Below are 25,648 nucleotides of genomic sequence, written 5' to 3'. Positions count from 1 at the left end.
CAGCATTGCCAGACTGAGTGTGCAGTACTGGACTGGACGTTCCCACGGTCAGATGTGATACCGAGCAGCTTCATATGCTCACTGTCACCAGATGGCTACTAGCCGTGGTGACTAAAGGGAACCTCCATGTTCAGAGGTAGTCAGCCTCTAAATCCCAGCACAAGAAGGCAACAGCCTCTATGCCCTGTTGTTGGCCCTTCAGAGGAGCTGGTTGGCCACTGTGTGAGACAGGACACTGGACTAGATGGACCACTGATCCGATCCAGCAGGGCTCTTCTTATGTTCTCATCTTTTACGTGTTTTATGAAAGGCTTTTTAAAAAATAAAGACGGCACTTTGAGTGACGGAACAGTGGTCGTTTGTGGTCCAGCAATCTCATCACAAAAACAGCGCGCATCCCAAAGGTTGGGCATGCTCCCTATAAATGTAGCCTTTACCAGGGTGGGTGGGGGAGGGAACTTTTTACATCATCATCCACAGCAAAAATGTCTTCCTGAACAGCAAGCCAAGTAACTGGCTGAAATTTTTAAAAGCAAACCAATTGTTTAAAGAACCTTGTGTCCCTTAGATTCCAGCTTTTGCTGGGAAACCACCCTCTTGCTCACCAGAACTAGCCTGTATTTCCTCATGGGCTGGGGAAATGGAGGCTGTCTAGCAGGTTTTTCTCTTTCCCCCCATAAAAGAGTGTTGGTACTCATAAATAAGGTTACAATGATTTCCACCAACTCTCCCCTCAGGCCTTGGGAGCGTCACCCCCCACAAAGGTGCTTGTGCTCAGTATCAGTGAGTACCCCCCCCCCAAAAAAAACCCTACTGGAAACTATTGGCATAGACTCCTGGGGTACTGCCATTCAACTTTTGGTGGTTGAGGCTACCTGTGCTTCACTTGCTGATGCCCCTAAGGTAGTTCATACAAGCTCCGTAGTTCATCAGCCAATCAGGAACAACGAACCACATACCAGCAGCTAATCAGGATTCAGGGTGTTGTTATGACATAATGTATGCAGAAGGAAACGGAAGCATGTCTTGTGTCCAGCTTTTTCTTGTTTGGGAATCTTCATGGCATCCTTACAATACAGGCTGCCGTAAGGATGCTCCATAGCATGCTACTATACCATTTGCAAAGGTATGCCGATTAACAGGACCACAGGACTGCCTCTCCTGGTATTACCCCCCCTCGCCCCCGAAGAGCATTGCACTCTGGGGAGAAAAACCTCCTGGTGATCCCTGGCCTGAAAGATATCCGGCTGCACTCAACCAGAGCCGGGCCCTTTTCAGCCCTGGCACCAGCCCGGTGGAACTCTCTGCCAAGTGACATCTGTGCCCTGCAGGACCGCGCAGTTCTTCAAGACAGAGATGTCCGGCCAGGCCTGTGGTTGAGGACGGCAGTGGTCTGTCGTCGAGCCTGGCCTCCTCTTTTTTTTCCCTCCCCCCTCATGGAGAAAGGACATAAACTGATATTTAATTCCATCTGGATTAGCCTATGACTTGTTAGTGATTCTACTGTTTAAAATTTGAACCAGTTTAATTACAGCTGACTAATGTATGCATTTATTGAAATGTTGTGCACTGCCCTGAGCCCTCCAGGGGACAGCGGTCTATAAATCAAATAAATAGATTAAAAGTTATATGATTCATTGACTCGGGCCCAATTGAAACATGAAGGAGGAAGAGGAGGAGGAGATTGGGTTTACACCCTGCCATTCACTCAGAGTCTCACAGCGGTTTACGATCCCTTTCCTTTCCCCTCCCCACAACAAACACCCTGTGAGGTAGGTGGGGCTGAGAGAGCTCTAAGAGAACTGTTTTTGACAGAACAGCTCTGAAAGAACTTGTAACTGACTCAAGGTCGCACTAGCGGCTGCATTTGGAGGAGTGGGGAAATCAAACCCAGTTCTCCCAGATTAGAGTCCGCACTCCTAACCACTACACCAAACAGATATTGGCAGCACAGAAAAATGAAGCCACGTGACTTTGCATGTATTTGGGGTCTCATTTAAATTGGGTCCACAGCTATTGCACATGCAACATTAGTGCACTCCAGAGGTGGCGTGATCTGGTCCATGGGGTCGCGAAGAGTCGGACTCGACTGTGCGACTGAACAACAACAAAAAAACAGGTGAACATTCTAGTTTACTGCTTATCTGTTTTATGAATTTTAAAACAAGCCCCATACTGCAGGTTGGGATGAATGGTGGGTCTTTGTTCTGGTTGATTATCACCAAACAATGTTCAGCACATTGACTACTGCCAGAAGTTTCAGGTCTGGTCATTGCATGAATGGGAGACATTCCTGGAATCCTATATATGGTGCCTTGAGAGTTCCACGATGGCCAAAGGTGGGATATAAACATAATAAACAAGATGACCACAAAGGGGAAGGAAAAGTTGTAACATCATACCTTTTAGAATGCAAAACTGAGGTCATAAAATTACTTCCTATCTTCTCCTGTCCAATCTGATAGGTCTTGTAGAGATTTGAGGCACACAAATAAGGTTGCCAACTCTGAGTTGGGAAATTCCTGGGGACTTTGGGGGTGGAGCCTGGAGAGGGTGGAGTTTGGGGAGGGAGTGAGCTCAGCAGGGGTGTGAGTCCCTGCAGTCCACCCCTCTGAACCTGCCATTTTCTTCAGGGGAACTGACCTGTCGTCTGTAGAAGAACTCCAGCTCCCAACTGGAGGTTGGCAACCCTACTTGCAAAGTTAAATTGTAACCACTAAACTATTTGTTAGGGAAACAAAAGCCTTCCTTATGTATTTTTTCTCAGGGGAATGCGGAGGATGAGAAACCTGCAAAATGTGAAGCATACATAAGTGCAGTTATTTATTAACCCACAGGAATACAGAATTGCAGATTCATAGGAGGAAGTTGAAAATTATTTTTTAAAGTGGGTGCAACACATAAAAGCATTCATAACAATGGGGGAGGATGAACCCTTTCCCACCTTCAATGACTGGTGAACCCAGATCTACTCAAATGCTACTCCGCACCTTTGAAATGATCTTTTAGACATACTTTCCCACCCACTGAATAATGTGCTTTCAATCCACTTTCAATGCCTTTTAGCGATCGTTCGCAAGTGGATTTTTGCTATTTCACAGTAAAATCCAGTTGCAAAGTGCACTGAAAGTGGATTGAAAGTGTATTATTCAGTGTGTATGAAAGTGCTTAATGTTTGTCAACATCTGGCCAGAACATGCTTGCTGTGATACCCTGCTTGCCCCGCTCCACCCTGCCCGATCACGTGAGGTTTGATTGAAAATATCATGGTTTGATCAAGTGCCAGTTGCCAAGATGTGCAAATGCATGCATCCGCTCTGATTGGAATGTTCTGACGTTTGGAGTCGTAGCTTGTTAGGAAAAACAACCTCCAGTTTGCTTAAGTCTCTGTAGTGGACATCATGGGAAATTGACCAAAGCCTTCCTAAACAAGCAAATGCTCAATCAAGATCTGCATCCTATAAGGGGAAGATCAAAGGAAGTAGACAAACACAGCAAACAAGCTGGATTCATGCCCTATGGCATCCAGATATTTACATCTGAATGCAGCCTAAGTCTTTTGCATTTAGATCCAGGTGGGTAGCCGTGTAGGTCTGAAGCAGCAGAGCAAAGCTTGAGTCCGGTGGCACCTTTAAGACAAAGTTTTATTCAAGGACTAAGTTTTCGTGGGCAAGCACACGTGAACCTTAGTCATGGTTTCATAGGGTCTCCCATGTCCATTCGCAGACCCTCGATTTCAGTGGCAAAGCACACTGAAGGGCAGCTGCTCCCCCCACAAATGGATGTTTACATAGGCCACTTCCACACTGTTACTTTTGTCACTCGTTTTTCCCTATTGCCTCGGTGCCCCCCCCCTTTCCTGTGTTTTGCTCCCTCTGACCCCCTGAAGCAATAGGGACGAACGAGTGACAAAAATGCAGGGTTATTTTTGGGCAGGAACGCACAGGAACGGAGTTCCAGCTGGTTCCTGAGTTGGCCACGCCCAGCAGGAACTCGTTTGCATAATAGGCCACACCCAACCACAGAAACTCATTAGGATTGGCTACATTAGGGGTGTGTGGCCTAACATGCAAAGGAGTCCCTGCTACAAAAAAAGGCCCTGGATTTTGACAACAAACAAGGTAAACAGAATAAGAAGCAAAAGGTGGGTGTGGCTGGATGACCACACTTCTGGTAACATGGGGTCACGGCCTAATATGCTAATGAGCTTGCTGTCAGGGTGTGGCCTAATATGCTAATGAGTTTCTGCTCTTGGGTGTGGCCTATTATGCTAATGAGTTCCTGCTGGGCTTTTTCTACAAAAAAAGCCCTGCAAAAATTACAGTGCAGAAGTGGCCACAGGCTGAAATGGTTTGGGGCAGTACCACTTTTGTACCATCACGGGGGTGCAGACTGATCCCACAGCAGTCATTTAGCCCTCAGTTGCCACAGTTCACTCACTCCATTTCTAACTGAAGAAACCAGGTGACATCATTGTCAGACGACAGCACTCCTGCATCTTTTGTGCTGTGTTTCTGTCTTCACAACTGACTCATTGCAACTTCTTTTAAATGGGAAATGTAGGGCCAAGCTGTCACTAATGGACAGGCAAAGCACTGTTGAGACTCCCAGGGCGACTGTTCCTTTAAAATTTCATCCCTTCTCCTTCCAGCTTCATTATCTTCCAGTGCTTTTCCAAATTCTTTTGGTGCATTCAGGAACAGACAGTGAAATACCAGCTCTTATTACATTGGGGTGCAGGGCTTAAACAGAGGATTTCACTTGGTAATCAGAGGAAGCCTTTTTTAAAAAAAGATTCATAACCTACATTAAAAACAATAACTTTGACTTGCTACAACATAAACATTAGCACTTAATCTCTTTTCCTCCTGGGAATGAGAGCTGATAGCAAATCATGTATTTATTCTTGAATGGCTAGCCAGCTGGGGAGAGAACCCAAGTAATTCATTAGGCTAAAAATGCAGGAACAAAAGGAAAGCTGCAGACAGAAGCACCCCCTATGCTAAAAGGAACTTCCATTCATGTAGTGAGAACCTGCCTGGGGTGAAGGGTGCGGGAACTGTTATGGGGACGAAATCACGACATGAAGGATCGTGCAGTCCTTGGGTCTATTCTGCTTGCAACCAAATGCAGAAAAGGGATCCTCCAGTGGGGCAAAAAAGTTGTAAAGGAGAACCGCCCACAGTTGTGGCCATCAAAACTGCCCAACTGTTCTAAAAGCAGAGACTGGGAGCCTGTGTGAGTAGTTATCGACCACACTGCATCTTGCTGCGTGCATGCACAGTCTGTGCCTATGTTTGCTTTGTCTTCTGTCCTGGAAAGGAACACATAGTATCGCTGCAGTATTTCTGCCGCTGGGGTGAGATCAGGGGCCCCCCAGTGTCTCGAGTGGACCTGAAGCAAATTGACACCCCCAAATCATTCCTTCGAATTTTGATAATCAAACACTACAAAGCATTCTCTGTGACTGAGATCTTTGCAAAGTCTTTGTTCTCTGTATTTGACAACCTGTGATGTTTCATTACAACATATATTTAACAATCTTGGATAGCTGACATATAATGGTGTCTCATACGCGACGATATTGGGTTGTTCTGCATGCAATGGCATTTAGACTGCATTTCACAGCAGACAAGATGTGGTATTTAGCACCCAACGGGTGTTTCACAGATTGTGTGCAATGGCATTTGGTTATCAGGCGGCATATGCGATTTCGTATCTGATGGCTGCCAAAACGATCAAGAGACACCAAGTCCCGATATGCTTTAATTTGGGAGTTGAAAATTGACTCTTAAACGCAAAGGATGAGTGGTAAAACTGGAAATGTTGGCAGATGTACAAAATACTTTCAAATAATTCATCTCAGCTCTGCTTGCCAGCACTGCTACTCTGGGCCATGTGATGTGGTCGTGTCTGCCACCCAGTGGCGTCTTTCTCTCTGTGTCAGCAGCACTTAACAGTTTTAACGCACAAATCGACCTGATGACAGCATCCTTTAATGGCAGACTGCTTGCGGCCTTGCCTCATATTCTTCATCTCCGTGAAATGTGGTTTCATACTTTTGTGACATTCTTTCCGGCAGTCGCATCCTGTCACATCTCCGACTGCACCGCTTGCCTCTGCAGCTGCACTGCTCCATCCCATGGCTCAGCCTCTGTCAGCTAACTCCCAGCCTTTTGTATTTCCATTGCCTCAAAGTCCCTGAGCTAAACCTTGATATGTGACCTCTGGAACCGTCCTGGTTTTGGTTTTTTGCCTGCTAAACCAAAAATCCATGGGGAGGGTTACATATGTGAACACTGCCATTGGTAGACCATTGCCCGAAACAGACTAGACCTTGTTGAACTCTTGGGGTGATTTCCCACAAGCGCTGCTCCGCGCTCACTCCTCCCGGCCGCATTTTGCCCGCAGCTTCGTGCGATTTTCCCCGCATCTACTCAATCCTCAAAAAACAGTAGACGCGGGGGGAAATCGCACGAAGCTGCAATGCGGTCGTGCAGCAGCTTGTGTGAAATTGACACGTACCATCCGGCCAAAGAGAAGAGTGAGCGCGGAGCAGCGCTTGTGGGAAATCACCCTTGGGTCTTTCTTCAAGCTAGTTATCAGAAGAGTCTGACTGAGGTCAAATCTCTCTAGGGGTTCAGGGAACTGATTTGTCTGGGCTTCTTTAGCCATTCTTGGTGACAGCCAAGTAGGAGACTTTGACGGTGTGTTTTCTACAACTCTCTGGCCTCCCAGCTACCTTGCGTGCAGTGTGCCTCTTAGTAACATGTGCTGCATGAGAGAGAGAGAGAGAGCAATAGACTGTGATTCAGCGGCATAAACTAGGGCTGAGGAAGGCAGCTGGCCCAGACACAAGCACTGTTCTCTCAGAGGAGCCCGAGCAGTGTCACAGCGCTGCCGATTTGCCTAGAGCTTTGGGCACACGGGAAAGGGGTACAAAACGGGATGCTGCTCCCTCAGAGAAGTCTTGTGAGGAGATCATGGCATAGCTATTCGGTGTGAATGTAAACAGGGGCAAGCCAAAAGTGAGCTCAGACCAAAGTCACAATGGGAGCAACCTGATCATCAGAGGCACAATTCATGAAAGCACGTCTGGGTACAAAAACGTCTCACTGCACCAGTCACAGATGGGCGTGTTTTCTGGAATCCCTTTCTGCAACCGTCTCCGTTCTGAACTTCAGTTCTCAATGTACACAACTAGCAAAATTATTTATATGTCCCTAGGATGGAGAGGGTTGAGTGTGTGTATATGAGACAGAGTGATTGATCACCTGAAGGCCAGTCAAGTTGTTGAACAAGAAAGGAAGGAAGCAAAAAGGCACATTCTTCTGTTACCAGGCCAGAACTGACGGGAAAGGAGTTGCGAAACAGATGTCAAACAGCAGAAACCTTGAATATACAGGAGGGACTGCCTCTGGTGATCTTAAGGCAAGTCTTGACATGCCTTCCGTAACATACAGTCAAGAACAAACCCGAGGGCAGCCAAGTTCCATTTTGACGTCACACTCGTTGGAACCAGTCGTGCAAACTATGTCTGCTCAAGTTGGTTCCTCCTGGGTCCCAGTGGGCCAGGGATCAAGAGACAGCCCCCACCCTGAAACACGTACCAATGGCCATTTTGAAGCACTGTGCCTGACCCCTGAAAACTGCAAGCATTTAGATGTCCTCCCCCCAAACCCTCTTAATTTGGGACAGCTCAAATTTGTTTAAAAGCCCTCTAGTTTTAAATTAGGAGCTGCGGTGGCCCAAGTGGTTAAGACACTGAACTGCAGGCTGTGGAAGGTCAGTAGTTCAGCAGTTCGAGACCCGGGTGCCGCATGACGGAGTGAGCTCCCGTCTCTAGTTCCAGCTCCTGCCAACCTAGCCGTTCGAAAGCAAGAAATTGCAAGTAGATAAATAGGTACCACTTCGGTGGGAAGGTAACAGTGTTCCTTGCGCCTTGGTGTTTAGTCATGCCGGCCACATGACCACGGAAACATCTTTGGACAGCGCTGGCTCTTCGGCTTTGAAACGGAGATGAGTACCGCAACCCTAGAGTCGGACTCGACTGGCTTTCGAGCAGGGGAACCTTTACTTTACTTTTAAATTATGGGTTTTGGGGCACAGGGATCATTGGTGATGGGGAACTTGATAAAACCGGCCTAATACACACAGCCACTTTAACACAGGAAACCAGTTAGTTGGGTGGCTCCCAGTTGGCTCATAGCACTCCTCACCCCATGATGACCTACATGACTCTCTCCATACAACTGGCACACGGAGTGAACTACTTGATCCAATCTCATTTATCAGGCATTAAATGGAGCTGAGGTTGCATTCAACCTAGACATCTCCACACCGGTGGTCCTATTTCACGCAGAAGAGGGCAGCTAAGGGGTCAGCCCTTATTCTGACCCCTCCCCAGAGATGGATGAACATGCAACCAAATGTGGGGCTACTGACCATCTGGAACAGCAGAAGGCGTTTCTCCCCCCCCCCGCCCCCGATTCTGCCCCTTGACCACAACTTGCTGTGCCCTCTTGACCTTTGCATGTGTGACGCCCTTTCCAGACTGACACGGCAGAAATGAGACCCATCAAACAAGGAGGATTCTTTTAAAGTGCAGGATGCTTCCCGGCACGTTGAATGTAAAATCTGTCCATTTCCAGATCAACAAAATAAATAAATACACAGTTATAAAGGATGGGAGGGCACCAGGGGTGGGGACGGGAGAAGAGGTCTTCTCCTGGGTTGACTTGCTAACAAAGCAAGGACATGTTATCAGGCCTCTTGGAAACGGTGGGGGGGGGTACAATTTTATCTGAACTGAGGAAGGCTGCAGTATCACAGTGATGCTGAGTAATAGCCAGAGCTAAACATCAGCAAGGCTCACTGGTTTTCAGAAGCACCTCCCATGATGCTCTAGGTAAAGCTAATCCATGGTACTTTCCCACCAGGCATGGTAGGTATCTTGCAACTGGGTGCAACCAGAGCAAATGTGCCAGCAAACGGCTGTCATCTGAGAATTACCTGACAGTCCTTCTATGGCCAGAGCGCTTCTCTCAGCCGAAGTCCCTCATTTGCAACTTATACTTGCCCGTTCTACCTATGATGCCGACACCCCCCCCCCTCTGCAGGAAGATCAGGAAAGGGAAACTGGTCCCTTCTTGTTCACCCAGATAGGCCCGGTTGTGCCAGTTCCAAGTGATACACCGGAAGACCACCCATTTAGGAAGTCTAGCACCATAAAATCAAGGTCTGTCTCTCTGGCTTAACTAGATGGCAAGACATGTGGCACCATCCACACCCCTTGTTTGGCGGGCTTGGCTTAGCATCGGCTTAGTTTCTGTCCTATCAGACTATGCTGTGCCTAACTCCAGGTTCACAGGGGGGCTCCAGGTGACTGGAACGGGCTGGCTTCCTGGACTTGCAACAGACGCACTCCAAAAAGTCAGCGATGTTGTGTCTGAAGAGGCGGCGGCATGGGTGGAAGTACTGGTAAAAGAAGAGCATGAAGGCGATGGCCAAGCAGTAGGCCACAATGAGCTGCACCACCAACATGGGCATGCAGATGTATTCATAGAAGTCTGTCTTAAAGATGTACCAGAGGATGAGCAACACGCTGTTCTCCACGCCCCGCAACACATAGTAAACCACCAAATACCACCAGCTTTGTGACTTGGAGATCAGGTCTCGGTCGGACAGCCGGAGCTGCACAGCAGACCAGCAGAAGACATTGATGCCAGCGTAGAGCAGAGTGATGGAGCACAGAACGGAGATGGTGCCCACCCGGCTGAAGTTCTTCTCTACGTTATCGGGCAGCTCGGCACCGCTCCGCCAAAACTGTATCCACGGCAAGAAGAAGAGCACCAGGAAGTTGGCCATCCCAATGGCTAGTGCGTAGTGCTTGAAGACACTTCCGAAAAAGACCAAGATAGTGATGCGGGTCGAGATCTCCAAGCAGCGCCAGAGGATAATGCAGATGAAGCCCAGCGGGCGCAGGCAGATCTTGTAGTCGTCGTACTTGATCTGGATGGCCAGGACGTTGCAGACCAAAGCTCCGTAGGTGACCGACACTAAGCAGATGCCCATCAGGACTGCTGAAATAGGGAGGAAAAACCAAATGGTGAGCATACATGGAAGCAAATACCCATTGCTGGTTGCCCATCGTACAGTTAAGATCCTTGGGTTTGTGCAACATGGAAATGGGAAAGTGTTGGGATCGTAACCATGGCTGTGTGTACACCACATTTCTGACGAAGTGCAAACATGCGTACTTGGCACTGGGTCAGAACCACAGCTGCAGAAGGGCACATCAGGGCAAGAGATAACCCAATCCCCTTTTCTGATTTTCCAGCTTTCATTTTTCAAAAATGGGAGTCTCTAGTCTTGAAATGTATTCAAGCCATGTCTTCTACTTGAATACATTTCAAAGGATGGAAGGAAGGAAGCTGCAGGGTGGTTCCTGCCCTGGATCACATAAACCTTTATCAATGGAGCTCGACAACTGCATTTGCCCTGCTGCAGATAAGCTTCTCTCCTGTGAACTTCTTCCTTCCTTCCTTCCTTCCAAATTTGCTTCCCTTTGTCAGCTGCGAAAAGCGAGAACATTGGGCAGAAAACAGGTGTGATGTAATCTACTTTTTGGTTGCTGCCTTCTGTTTGCACAGGGGAATTTACCTGTGTGGCGCCATGGATGGGGGCAGGAAGAGAGCAATGAACGCCCAGTCATGCTCCATTTGGTACCCGTTTCTAATCATTCCGGGCAAGCCAGGACACTGCAGCCTGCCTCAGTGTGAAGGGAAAGGACCATATACAGCAGGGGTGGCCAAACTGCGGCTCAGGAGCCCCATGTGGCTCTTTCACACATATTGTGTGGCTCCCAGCAGGGCAGCTGGAGAAGCGAAGGGGAGGCAGGCTTCTCCCTCCCTCCCTCCCTCCCTCCCATCTATTGCTTTCTTTGTTTCTCTCTCTCTCTCTTTCCACCTCTTTCATTCTTGCTTTCACCTTGCCTCTCTTTCTCTCTCTCTCTTAGACAAATAAATATCATTAGCAAACAAATAAATATAATTGGACAGATAAATATCATTCTCAATATCTGTTTTTACCCCTTTTATTTTTGGCAGCCTCGTGTAATGTTAATAAGAAGCAAATGTGCATATTTTAAAATAAAAACATGTAATATCGGTTCATGTCTTGTGGCTCTCAAACATCTGATGTTTATTCTGTGTGGCTCTTAAGCTGAGCAAGTTTGGCCACTCCTGATCTACAGAATGCCTTTGACTCACCAAATGAATAATGTCTACCTCACAAATGAAACTGGTTTATTTGTGATGTTTCATGGTTCATGAAGCTGGCATACCATGAACCATACCACATTTTCCCAGTTCATGCCCATCACTACTCAACACCAGTTCTCTAGGTGAAATCCATCTGGTTGTCCTCATGAATTACCCCTGCATTGACCCATGTGGATCTATAAGAACCAGATCATCACTGAGACAGTACCCTAAGACCACAATTGTACCTTTAAAGATTGACTACCTCTTTCAATAGTCTTTCAGTAGTCATGTATGGCTGCGAGAGTTGGACTGTAAGGAAGGCCGAGTGCCGAAGAATAGATTCTTTTGAACTATGGTGCTGGAGAAGACTCTTGAGAGTCCCTTGGACTGCAAGAAGATCAAATCAGTCAATCCTAAAAGAAATCAACCCTGACTGTTCCCTGGAAGGCCAGATAATGAAACTGAAGCTCAAATACTTTGGCCACCAAATGAGAAGGGAGCACTCACTGGAGAAGACCCTGATGCTGGGAAAGATTAAAGGTCAAAGAAGACGGGGACGGCAAAGGGTGAGATGGTTAGACAGCGTCATTGATGCAACGAACATGAAGTTGAGCCAACTTCAAAGGATGGCAGAAGACCGGAAGGCCTGGCGTGATCTGGTCCATGGGGTTGCGAAGAGTTGGACTTGACTGTGTGACTGAACAACAACAACAACCACCAAGCTCCTGTCCTCATCTCTCCCAACTGCTGGGATTAGGGCTAAAGGACCAAAGTGGAAACAATGCTCAGGCGGGTGTAAACCCCAGAACCTCTTAGAACAGACTTTAAAAAAAAATCCTGCACAGTGCAGGGCCAAAGGACTCAGGGAATGGCACAAACCCTCCCCTTTATTCTTTTATGTTTAAGCTCCTCCCTATGGGTGGAATTTGAATTATAAACCAGCCACCTCAGCTGTCTGCGGAAGAGATATGTTAGCCACCGAGCCATCTGTGGAATTGATATGCGGCGCAACCCGACAATAGATTAAATTGCTGAATAGCACAAGATTTTAACTGTATTGTAAGTAGTCCATTATGTATTGATATATATTATATGTCGTATGCCACCCTGAGTCCTGCTTGCGGGATATGGATCGGGACAAAAATCAACTCAACTCAACTAAACTCAGCAATATCCAAGTAGTGTTCAGCCCCACCATCTCTTACAATAGAAGATCTTGAGGGAAGACATAAATAAATCTGAGCCAGTGATCAGCCCTGCTCTCAGTGCCAAGTCTGCAAAACAGGTAAAGAAGGGAGGCCTGGGCCTAATATTTGGGGTGAGTGAGTCCCTAGGCTGGAGACAGTGAATTGCAGAAAATGGCACTCTGGCATCATCCATTAAAGTATTGGCTAATCTCCCACGTACATACACACCCAGTTTTTGTCAATAAAACTTTAATCCTGCCCCACACACTGCTCCAGACTTCTTGGTGTGGATTCAACCATTCCATGCATGGAATGAGGAGTTTTCCTGCATCCTTCTCTGTTCCTGCAGCCTCTTTAGACACCGCCCCCCTGAATGGTAAATTCCCAAGATTGTGGACCTGGGTGGAGCAACAGCCTCATGGGTAGGGGAGCTGGTGCAAGGAAGGACCAGGAGGCAAAGCAGCTCCTTCCTCCTCTTCTGCAAGCACAGCTCCACTGAGGAAAGGGGCTGACTTCATCCCCTTGTCCCCCCTTTATTCTAGTTTATCGACCTGCACCGCTACTCCTTTGCGTGGATCCGACAACCCCAGGAGTAACCCTTCCGGAGTCAGAAGGGGCTGCAGGAAGGGAGAGGAACACAGGAAAACTGTGTGCCTTCTGTGCATGAATGGCCAGTTCCACACTATTCCCTTCAATGCCTCTTAAGAAATGAATATCAGTATATGAGATAAAATTTTTAAAAACAGGTTACAGTATGATTATAATGCATCACTTTTGCTTAGTTTGCTGGCAACACTGGCAATGCACCATTTTACAAAGATGAGTGAGAGTGCTGCTTGTGTAAATCCCCAAAGTATATTCTACTTTTTAACCATTTTGCAATCTAAGAAACCATCACAAGAATACCTGATACAGTGTGGAGAAAGAGGCACTAGCATACATTGCTGGTAGAGTTGCAAGTTTATCTTTAAATCTGGGCAAGAGGTTACATCCTATATACAATTAATCACAGGGCATGCCATATCGTTAAAACCGAGCTTGTTTTGCTTGACCTTTGGGATGATCCTCTTATTTTACATTCAAGCAGAGATTTGATCATCACAATGTTAACAGCAGCTAAATTAGTGATAGCATCGAAGTGGGAGGCAAAAAGTGGCCCCACAATTAAATTATGGTTTGCCAAATTATGGGATTGCTGTCCCATGGGAAAACTGATAGACCAATTCTGGAGAACTAGAGAACAAAGACTATCGATCCTATTTTGTAACAAGATGGTTTCCAATTCTGGATTACATGGCACAACACGTGATCCTTTTAACCAACTCAGCCCCAATTGATTTACTCCTTCTATAACCTTCTTAGTAAAGTCTATGTACACTGAAGTATAATGTATAGATTAGCCCTAGGAGTAGTTTAAGGTTTCCTCGTTAGTGGTTTATAGCCATTTGAAGTTTATGTTGTTTTATTTGATTTGAAGTGTACCAAGATGTGCAATGTTACTTATGTTAATTGAATCAATTGTGCTATGTTATATTGTTAAACTGTTGAAATTAAGATTAAAAAAAATTAAAACCCCAAGAATATGTAATGGAGTACCCAAGGAAAGCATGCAAATTTTATAAAATATAAATTAGATTACCTTAACTGAAAACCTGACCTCTTTCTCAGATGTGACTTCCGAGAAGGAATTCAGAACTATACATTTCCACTTCTCCATTACTGTCATGTTTAGAGGCCTCTCGGTTCCTTGCCTCGGTGCTGGATGAAACATTATTACAGCCACTAATGAAGCTGTGGTTTTATGTTTGCGTCGCGCAAAAAAAAAATTGTTCAGTCAGATAATGCTACGGTGGTTAGATACGACCTTCCTGTTTGGAGTGGAATATCCATCACTGATTGCCGTGGAATCTAGAGTCTAGCTGAGCCCTCAGGCACTTTTCCCCCCCCCCCCCCAATCTGCCTTGGGCAGAAAATGCCTTGCGCCAGCCCTGGCTTTAAGCATATCGGACTTATATCTATGCTTTTGCTTCTTACAATTCTCCGCTCCCACCCCAGAATACCCCTGTGCCTCCCTGCTATAATATTTCTGGCTACAGATCCATACTGGCTCATTCCATGTGATTACAATATGTGCCTGGGCATGTGTACGATGCCCTTCATGTCACCACTAGTTACGAAATCAATGGCGGTCACGCAAGAGCTCCCTGCTTATCTGACTTATCCCTGAAGTTCATTCTGATGTTATGAGATAAAATGTGGAGCTCCAGGGATGTTTCCTGCACTCCTTGGAGAAAGGGAGGGATACAAACGGATTCCAGACAGAACGTGATTTTTTTTCCTTCTTCCAAACTGACTGATTCCTCTTCCCTGTGAAAAAGCAGCTGCTGCTCGTGTGGCTTCTGGGAGACATGGGCAAAAGGCACCCTTGGGCAGATGGCGCAGGAGCGATACCAGAGAGAGACGGCTCATGACAGGTGTTGGGTCAGCTGGCGCCAGAGAGTAAGAGATTGAGGCCTCACATAGCTGACGTGCTGACAGTTCTGAAAGGAGAAAAGAATTTCCCGGTGGCAGAGCACTCGGCTTGCCCTGCAAAACCAAGCACGTTTCTTCTTTCTCCGGCTTGCACACTGACCATCTGATTCCTGCAGGGGGAAGGGGGAATGCATCCAACTCCTCTTTGCTCTGCAAAAGGGCCGTGCGCAGCAGTGATTAGCCAGGGGCAGATCTCCACATCAGGCCTTGCAGGCAAGCATCAACTGGACCAGCAAACTGCTCTTCTCATAGCTTTAGACAGAAGCCTTTAGCTTCAGTGGATCACCCCCCGCCTGCTTTGTTGTTCCTCGTGGCTGTTGCTATGCTGAGTGTTCGTGCAGCGAGCATGCAAATAAAACCAGATGCACAGGTAGTGCCTAAGGAACGACCTTTGAGCCGTGCCTTTCATGCTCCCAGCCTTTATTTGTAAGGCAACCAAACCTGTTTCCTTCTGGACACAGGAGGCTTTCCTGCACATTTTAATGAAAGCATATGCAGGCTTTTGAAAGTCTTCCTAGCATTAACACAGGATTTATGTTCTTTTAAAAGGCAAGTCTGGGTAGAAAAAAAATAATTTAAGATCAATCATTCAAAACTGTTCAGGCTGTGGGAGACCGAGTTTGCTTGGGATTCTGGATGCGCAGCGTGGAGCGGGGGCTGGAGTGTTGGGATAGCATCTGGGAGACCCAGGTTCATGTGTCCACACACTGCCATAAAGGTGAGTGGGTGGCCCTGGGCCAGTCACATTCCCTCAGCCTAGGCTGCCTCAGGCTCTTGTTTTGAGGAGGAGGAGGAGGACAGCAATAACAACAACAGGCTTTATACCCCAACCTTCACTACCCAAAGGAGTCTCGGAGTGGCTTACAATCGCCTTCCCTTCTCCTCCTCACAGCAGACACCCTGTGAAGTAGGCAGGTGGGGCTGAGAGAGTTCTGAGAGAACTGTGACTGACCCATGGTCACCCAGCTGGTTTCATGTGGAGGAAGGGGGAATCAGACCCGGTTCTCCAGATTAGAGTCTGCCATGTTGGTTGCCCTGAGCTCCTTGGAGGAAGGACGAGATAAAAATATACTAAATAAATAAATGCATCCCTGATTCAAATTCTGCAACAGAGAAACACCAAACCGGATCTCAGAATGGGTTATGCAAATGGGCCACTTCTACACCAGGAAATAACAACCCTTCTCTCAAAAGAGGTGACGCCAACTCAACAATATCGATGTACTGAATTTGCATAAGGTTTGGCCCTGCCTTAGCACTTCTTGTGACAAAGTTCAGGGAAGAGGGCGGGCGACTTTGTGGTTGAGCACATGTTTTGCATGCAGAAGGTCTCCGGTTCGGTCCTCTCGGGAAGTAGCTGCTGAGAAAGGCCTTTTCCTTCCACGTGGGATTTTTAGCAAGGGATAGGGAGGCATCCAGGAGAACAGGTTAGACCACCTAGAGACGCCTGGGATAGCTTCTTTCCAAAAACAGAAGAGCCAGGACCCGGGACTGCCTCAGTGCCAGATCTTCTAACCCAAAGACTCCTGCTCCGTTGGTAACATTAATCTGTGGTGCAAGAAATGCACACTCCCTTTCAGAGACAGAAAAACTGTTTCCCATTCCAAGGCTGATCCTCCAGCGCTGAAAACAGATTCGCGGTATTCTAATTCCTGCTTCTGAGGCAGCCCCGCCGCCATTCAGCAGCAGCTCACTGCTTCAACCACCCCTGTGGCAGCCAGCCAGAGAAGTCTTTTTTTTTTTAGCAAGATCAACACTGAACCACTCCTAAATGCCTCATTCTGGGTCACACAGAAGCCTTTTCAAATGACACAATGGCTGCGATCACACACACTAAATCATCCACTTCCGATCCACTTTCCAACTGCATTTTTACGGTGTGAACTGGCAAAATCCAATTCAAAAGTGCATTGAAAATGGATCGAAAGTGTTTTATAGCTGGTATGTTACTCCAGATAGATTAGCAAAGCAGAATGGTAACTGCTCAGATAAATGTTGGAAGTGTAAAAATAAGACAGGCACATTTTATCATATGTGGTGGTTATGTGAAGTTTCAAAAAAATTCTGGAAATGGGTGCACTGTATAATGGAAAAAATAATAAGACGTGACATTCCCTTTACCCCAGAGTTGCTATTGTTAAATATTTTTCCGAAAGAATTCGAGGAAACTGATAGATACCTGATTGTATACATGTCAACGGCGGCAAGGATGTTATATGCCAAATACTGGAAGACTCAAGAAACACCAACCAAACAGGAATATATTACTAAACTTTTCGAAGCGGCGGAAGTAGATAAATTAACTATGGAAATGAGAGGCACGAAGAAATGGACATTTCAAAAAACCTGGAAGAGACTATATGATTGGTATAATGTGAATGGAGTTAAAGACTAAGCTGATATGGCAAAAATAATATTTGAGTGTGTAGTATTATATAATAATGGAATTAGAGAACACTAACAAATATTAGAGAATAATGAAGTGATGGATTAGGGGTAGTAACAAACTGTAATAAGTCTCTTGGTTTATATGTTGTTTGTTGTAGTTGTTTATGTCTGTAGGAATATAAGAAAATCTATAAATGTGTACCCTTGGGTACTTTCAAAAAAGAAAGAAAGAAAGAAAGAAAGAAAGAAAGAAAGAAAGAAAGTAGAAAGGAAATAGAAAGAAAGAAAGAAAGAAAGAAAGAAAGAAAGAAAGAAAGAAAGAAAGAAAGAAAGAAAGAAAGAAAATGGATCGAAAGTGGATTATTTAGTGTGTGTGATCACAGCCAATGTGTGTTAAAGTCAACATGCATAGAGGGGAAGTGGACTCAAGCCTGCTGCCAAGCCAATGCGTATGAGCATGGCATGTATGCGCATGGACACCATCCCCACGATCAGTAACAATTTTTTAAAAATCAGTGTTCCAAGTTCTGGGACCAGAACCTAAGCATGTACACTTTGTGCATGCAGAGACGCCACATTTACAACCAAATGATCATGTGTAGGCAGTGGAAGGGGCCAAACCGCTTGTCCCCGCTCCCTCTCTATGCATGTCGGTTGCAGCACACCCACTGTCCCTTTAAAAGAGCTAGTCAGCAGAGGATTCCCAATCCACTCATTTACTCTGATGGGCTTTCCTATGCACACAAATTGCATCCATATGTTTATGTTTGGATAGGGAATCCTCTGCTGACTATATAAAATGGTTTATAGGTGGCATTGGACCCCAGTAAAAATTGCAAAATGCTTCCCAAAGGTGTCAAACACATGCTGGAGATGCAGGAAAAATATAGGCTCATACTTACATATGTGGTGGAGATGCGGAAAAATTCATAAATTTTTGGGGGGAATTCATAAAATATTTTTAGATATATTAAAAGTCAATATTCCATTAACTCCTGAAACATATCTACTAAATATGACATCGGAAATAATAAAAGACCATAAATACATAATTATTTACATATTAACAGCAGCTAGAATCCTTATAGCAAAGAAGTGGAAATCTAAAAGCACTCCAACTATAACAGAACTTAAACACAAGGTCCTAGAAGTAGCAGAAATGGATAAATTAAATGTAATGCTATAAAATAAACCAGAGAAGCTCTTTTGGGACAGATGGGAAAAAATTCATACTTGACTGAAGATGAAGAGGACATACTGAAATGGAAGAATGCTAGTTAAAGATTTTTGATATTATATTAGAAAGATAGAATTTGTGTTACGAGTTGTATAAACATTAACTGAACAGTTTATTGTGGAAATTGATAATAAATTTATATTTTAAAAAATTGCATCCATACGGGGCCATTACACTTGGAAAACATCTGTGGCTGAGGCGGGACACTGGCATCCACCAGCTGCCTCCTGAGTGCCCTGAGAGAAGCAGGTACGGAGCAAAGGAACAGGAGCCAAGCCGTTATCATGGGAAAGAGCCTCCAATGGTTTGAGATGCCTTCATTCGTTCACCCAAAATCATCTAATCTAGCCCTTTTACAGATCGGTCTTTCTAATGTGCCAGGAGGAATTTGGGGACTAACAACATATTCCAGAGTTCCGATGCATACCATCCACAGCAGTTATTTATACTTAAAAGTTACAGGCGACAGAAGGGAGGGATGGCGGCGATTACCAGTCAGGGAGAAGTTGTGGTGGTGGTGGAGGAGGAGGAGGAGGAGGAGGAGATTTATTAATCACCCCATCCCAGCTTGCACCAGGCTCTGGGCGATGTACAACAGAGGCGCAAAGCCATAACCTTAAAAATTTCATCCCAGTTCTGGACTGCCTGGCCACTTTCTGGGCAGGGGGAGAGGAAACACGTCAGGAACGAATCCCAAGGCCCTTCAGACCAGACAGAACACAAGATCAGAATTAAGGGGAGGGGGAAAGGAAGAGGGTGCCAGCCACGACAGAAAACCGTTGCTGTCCTCGGCCAAAAGCCCGGCGGAACGTTTCTGCCTTGCAGACCCTGCAGAATCGCATAAGATCTCGCAGGGCCCTGGTGGTATTAGGCAGAGAGTTCCGCCAGGTCGGGGCCAAGGCCGAAAAGGCCCTGGCCCTGGTCAAGGACAGCCGGACATCTTTGGGGCCAGGGATCCCCAGCAGGTTCTTATCTGCAGAGCGTAAAGCTCTCCCAGGGACATACCAGAGATGGTCCCACAGATACACTGAATTATTCCATTCAGAGTGGGGAAGGCCCATCCTGTTGTAAAGGCTTCGACAAAATAACTTCAAAATCTGACATGCAAGTGCTGAATGAAGATTCCTCAAGAAATTAAACACCACGTGTCCTGCTAGCTTGAATAAAGACTTGGGTCCCCTCACTCACTATAGCTCACCATGTTCCACCTTTTACAGATGTTCATTCATTCTGCATATCATATTTTGCTCTGCATCTTCCCTGATTAGAGGGAACACTATGTCTAGGGCAGTGATGCTCTGTATTCGGGGGGGGGCAACACTAGGAGGGTTTCTGGAGTTCTGGCCCCATTGGTGGGACCTCCTGATGGCACTTGAGTTTTGGCCACCGCGTGACACAGAGTGTTGGACTGGATGGGCCACTGGCCCGATCCAACATGGCTTCTCTTATCTTCTTATTAAATCTGATTCCAAATTAATCCTACTCTGACCATCTATCAACCATTGAGAGTGGTGCCCTAATCTGGATAGCCCAGGCAAACCTGACCTCATCAGATCTCAGAAGCGAAGCAGGGCCAACCCTGGCAAGTATTTGGATGGGAGACCTCCAAAGAATACCAGGGCTGGGAGGCAGAGGCAGGCTATCAAGCCACTTCTCTGAACGTCCTCCGTGCCCCAGTAGGAGTCGCCAGAGGTTGCCATGGCTTCCAGCACCAGTGCACACACATGCACACGCACACACAAAGGCAAAAATACCCATTTGAGAGTAGTCCCTACCGCAGCAGGACTTCCATTTAAATATTGTGCAAAAGGCTAATACAGCTATCCCTCTAGAATGAAGGAATCTAAGAGTATCCTGGTCTTCAAGATACCTCAGCCTTCTATTTTAAATGTCTATGTCTCAGAACTCTAAATTTTAAAAACAACTTCTGTGTGCACAAAATCTGGATGTCGGGGGAAGAGTTAGGTCTAGCTTTTTGTGTGCGGAAACAAAACCATGTGGTCTCTTGTCTGAAGTGGCATCACCCAGGAGGAGTCTGACTTCTGTTTGCAAGAAAGAATCAGACAACAAAAGTGGCTGCGTGTTTTACAGCTCAGAGGCTTCTTTTACACAAAGCATTGCTTTCCTTGTTTATATAGGAGTAACTTGATCAGTGGAGCTGCGGTGGCTCAAGTGGTTAAGACGCTGAACTGCAGGCTGTGGAAGGTCGGTAGTTCAGCAGTTCAAGACCCCAGTGTGCCGCATGACGGGAGTCCCCGTCTGTGGTTCCAGCTCCTGCCAACCTAGCAGTTCGAAAGCAAGAAATTGCAAGTAGATAAATAGGTGCCACTTCGGTGGGAAGGTAACAGCGTTCCGTGCCCCTTGGTGTTTAGTCATGCCGGCCACATGACCACGGAAACGTCTTCGGACAGCGCTGGCTCTTCGGCTTTGAAATGGAGATGAGCACCGCACCCCTAGAGTCGGATTCGACTGGCTTTCGAGCAAGGGGACCTTTACCTTTTAACCTGATCAGTGCACAAGTGCTCCAAGGAATTGGTTGTCTGGGAATATATAAAGGGCTGATAACCTTAAGGGAAAGCTAAATGACAATTTGCGCTCTGTCACGGAATCTGATCTCAAACAATGCTGCATATTTGTTAGGCTCATTCTGGTTTGAAGTTTGTTCCTACATCAGTCGCTTTTATTGTAAGCTACAAAGGAACTAGAGTCAAACATGGATGCCATCCTTACAGTCTAAAACGAACGTTCTTTTTTCTGTATTAATATCCAATGCAAAGTAGAGAGCGAGTTTTATCACAGAGAGGTCAAATGCAAGAACAATGCCCTGAACACAAGACGTATCTGTGTATGGAGTACACACAGGCAGTGTTCCCTCTAAGCTGAGTTACTGTGAGCTAGCTCACAGTTTTTTAGCCTCCGGCTCACATTTTTGTCTCAGCTCAGGAAGGACGGGGCTCCAGAGCAAACTAATTTATGCAGTAGCCAAATCACCTGCTACAACTTTAATGCCAGTAGCTCGCAAAGTAGAATTTTTGCTCACAGGACTCCACAGCTTAGAGGGAGCATTGCACACAGGCAGAGGGGGAGTAGGAATATCTGTGTGCTGCTGACCCTGCTCCTCCAACACGTGTTCAGTCAAACATGTGTGCTGGCTCCACCCCCATGACATATGTTCCCAGCTAAAGCGATGGATGCCAATACCCATACAGTAAACAGGCATTGTGCTTACATTCAGGAAAACTCATAACTGGAGGGACTGGGGCCAACACGCTCACACCCATTCCCTCTCTGCAACTATCAGCCCTTTCTGCAGCTATGTCATTTGCATTCTTATGTCACAGGGGAAAGACAAAACTGAGATAACCCCCCTACGTAAATTACCCAGAGCTCCATGGAAACAGGGTAGGATATAATTATGAGTAATCCTATATTTACAATAGCCTTAAAGCATGTGAGAGAAAAGGCGGGGAGGAAGAGAGTCCAGGAGAAGTTTTTGGGTTTGTTTTGGTTTCTGTAGCTTTGGAACCTCGTGTTCAGAGGTCACTTTGCTAGTTTTTCTGGAATTGCAAAACAGAAGATCCCCACATAATTGCATAACTCCCTGAGTTGCAGCTCGGAGAAAGGCACTGGAGCATGCTGGGTTTATGTTGAAAGTACAAGTTGCTGCAATTGACGCATCATATTTTACCAAGAGAACACACTTCTGATTATTTTGAAAAAACAAAGGCTGATGTATGAACCCTCAACCCCACCACCCCTTTTTTGCACCAACATCCGTTTCTAAATCCTGACTCAGCAAAACTGGGCCTTTAAAAAAAAGAGTATGTACGTGCAGGAAAAGTACTACGAAATGTTAGGGATAACGGTTATTACTGTGATTATCACTGCTGTGTATATACTGGATTGTGATCAGATATGGCTGAGCCACGTTTCTTAAATCATACAGGTCTTGTTTTAGGTTATCAAAGATGTCCGAGACGATTTCGAGACATCCTTGAAGCACCAACACAGACGGCTTGTTTTCATTTGGACAAAATGACAGATCAGAAGGTTCTATTCTTTCAAGGGTGGTTATTCCAGAGGGGCACCTATATTAACTCTGTTGCAACCCAAATAAACAGCCCTTTAAAGACTAGTAAGATTTCAGCATCAACTGGAAGCCCTTGAAAGCTTAAACAGGAATAAAACCTTGCTAAATCTGTTTATTTTTACTGTTTGTTCAGTATCGTTTATTAGGGCTCTTGGCATAGCTTCAGTCAGGATCTGAACCTTGGGAGCAACTGCGTAAAGTCAGTCTCACACAACTTTCACACTTGCTCATATTCAGTGGCAGAGCATCTGCTTTTCATGCAGAAAGTCCGGATTCAGTTCCTAGCCATTCCCAGTCTAAAGGATCAAAGAGCAGGCAATGTCAAAGCCATCTGCCTGAGACCTTTGAGCGCTGCTGCCAGTCAGAGTAGACAAGACTGATCTTGACAGACTTGATCTGACTCGGTATAAGGCAGCTTCACATGTTCACCTGCAAGTGTCAAATCTGGACCAGGGCAAACAGCCCTAAATTAAATGAAAAGTGGCCCAAACTGAGCTCTACAGACAATATCTGGGTGGGTCGCACAGGAGCTGAATGCCTTTTCAAACTCCACCCCGCTCCTTTGTCTATTGAACAAAAAATAATTACACAGTATTTAATTAGTTTCCAGATTTCTATACGACTTCCATTTTGAACGTACTAGCAGCCATGTCAACTGCTAATTTCATGCTGGGCCATGTGATTTGTTTTAAAACGTCTGCTTCAACTCCAGAAGCAATGCTCTTCTTTTGTAAGGTGCTAGCTGAAACAAAAGCTCTCTCAACAATCCTAATAGGCACTTGACTACCACGGAATCTATTGGTGGGACAGCAAAGGAAATCCTCTTGCAGACGACAGAGGGGTTTCAAGTGGGAAGCACTGGAGCCTGTTCACGCCTGTAGAAAAAGACTATCTTGAAGACTTAAAAGAAAAGTGGGAGTCGAAAACACAAAATAGCCTGATGAAGATGCAGCTTTGCCCTCCAGAAGGCAGGGAAAGCTGAAGACAATTGAGCATCACTTTAAAAAAAAAAAAAAACGGGGAAGAGGAGGGCGAGTTGGCCAGATCCAGCCCCTAAGAACTTACAATATTCTGGCAAAGGAGATTTAGGTCACTTGCATGCTCATCTACATGCACAGTTCCTTGCGGAGCCTATAACTTGTCTCAAATAGTAAGGAAATGCTGGCTGAACTTGGCGGGGGGTGCTAAAGCGAAGCACCAAGCATTGACAAGGCCAATTTCCCTTTTTTTAAAAAAAAAATGATTGCACTTCTGTACCTTCAACTGCAGCCTACCTGGCAGAAATGAAGCGTGGAGCTTTTCCCTCTCAAGGCCAGGAAGCATTTCACCTGCATGTGTTCAGTCATGCTAAAAAGGTAAAGATAAAGGTTCCCTTGCTCGAAAGCCAGTCGAATCTGACTCTAGAGTTGCGGTGCTCATCTCCGTTTCAAAGCCAAAGAGCCAGCGCTGTCCAAAGACATTTCCGTGGTCATGTGGCCGGCATGACTAAACACCAAGGCGCACGGAATGCTGTTACCTTCCCACCAAAGTGGTACCTATTTATCTACTTGCAATTTCTTGCTTTTGAACTGCTAGGTTGGCAGGAGCTAGAACTAGAGACGGGAGCTCACTCTGTCATGCGGCACTCGGGTCTCGAACTGCCGAACCACCGACCTTCCACAGCCTGCAGTTCAGCGTCTTAACCACTTGAGCCACCACAGCTCCTCAGTCATGCTAGCCGGTGCTAAAGCATAATCCACTGCACACGGAAAACAGAATTATACTTCTCCTGCCTATAAAAGCTCCCTGCAAAAGAACAGGCGAGTAAGGCTAGCGCCTCCCTCCCTCCCTGCTGGGATAACACATTTTTATTTGCAGGTTGTTCTTGCAAAATATGACTCTCTGCCCAGCCTTTAGTAACACAGGCAATTCTACCTGCTCAGGATTCTACCACCTCCTTCTGCTGTGTTATGTCTGTGTACACACAGCAGGCCTCCTTCTGAGAGGAGGAGGAAGAGAACACCCCAAAATCAGCATCAGACAAAAGGCAGTTAACTTTGTTAAACTTCACCTGATCGAGTTTCCCGATTAAAAATCAAACCCACCCAGCTTCTTTCAATCCCACCATATTCTGCTCTTCCTTTACCTCGTGTGGGAGGTATGTGCTGCTCCACAACGCTGATGTAGAGCTGCAGCGTGAGCTGTGGGGTGGAGCCCAGGAAGGCCTGGATCACAGCCATGCGCTTGAAGGCGTTGCGGTGGGTGACCAGCCTGCGCAGCGAGTGGCCCACCTCCTGTTCCACCTCGATCTCCGAGTCCTTGCGGAGCCGCTTCTTGCGCGTGATGGTGACGTATGGCTCTTCCTGTGTCCCCACCTGGCAATACATTATCAACGCCTCCAGACATCTGCAATGAGAGAGAATCCCCACATCAGCGGAAGGGTAGAGCACCTGCCCTGCATGCCAAAAGGTCCCAGGTTTGGTCCCTGGCATCTCCCAGTACAGGACCTCAGGCAACAGGTATCTGGAGAAAGGTCTTTAGCGTTCTCCCCGGGAAAGCTATTGCCAGTCCAAGGCAACCACAGAACTGGAGAACTAAATCTATCTGCAGAACTAGATGGACCAATGGTCTACCTTGATGTAGTGCAATTTGGGGTAACCCCAGCCCTTCCCTTAATGATTCTTCTGTTTAGACAAAAGCCACCACTCTCCGTAGTGGTTAACTGAATTGGATTCCAGCTGTCACAAGGGAAGGAAGGAATGAGTAGATCCATTCTCCGTGGTCTGCAATCGCCATGTGTTCTTTGCAGGTCTCTGTTCAGCATTTGGGGCACTGACTTAAACTCTCCCAAAATGTTTTCTCTGGAAAACTTGATTGCTGGTTGGCAATTGGAAGGCCAGTGTGGGAAACAGGATGGGGAAGTAGAGGGGACCTCTTTGGTCTGACCCAGCAGGGATCTTTCTGTGTTTTC

General features: G+C 46.3%; 1 protein-coding gene across 1 annotated transcript in view; it reads right to left on the bottom strand.

Annotated features, from left to right (window-relative positions):
- Positions 1-8,547: 8,547 nt before the first annotated feature.
- The window catches only part of XKRX (X-linked Kx blood group related, X-linked), a 26,635-nt gene continuing 9,534 nt past the window's right edge, over positions 8,548-25,648 (bottom strand). The window contains exons 2-3 of the mRNA XM_015428022.1: positions 24,824-25,083; positions 8,548-10,082 (exon numbers count right to left, since the gene is read on the bottom strand). Of these exons, the coding sequence (XP_015283508.1) occupies positions 9,337-10,082; positions 24,824-25,083 (1,006 nt within the window). The 3' untranslated portion in view covers positions 8,548-9,336. The remainder of the gene's footprint in view (positions 10,083-24,823; positions 25,084-25,648) is intronic.

Source organism: Gekko japonicus, unplaced genomic scaffold (genome assembly GCF_001447785.1).
Source record: "Gekko japonicus isolate JY-2015 unplaced genomic scaffold, Gekko_japonicus_V1.1 scaffold1022, whole genome shotgun sequence".
Taxonomy (NCBI): Eukaryota; Metazoa; Chordata; class Lepidosauria; order Squamata; family Gekkonidae; genus Gekko; species Gekko japonicus.
This window is presented reverse-complemented; position numbering and strand designations above follow the sequence as displayed.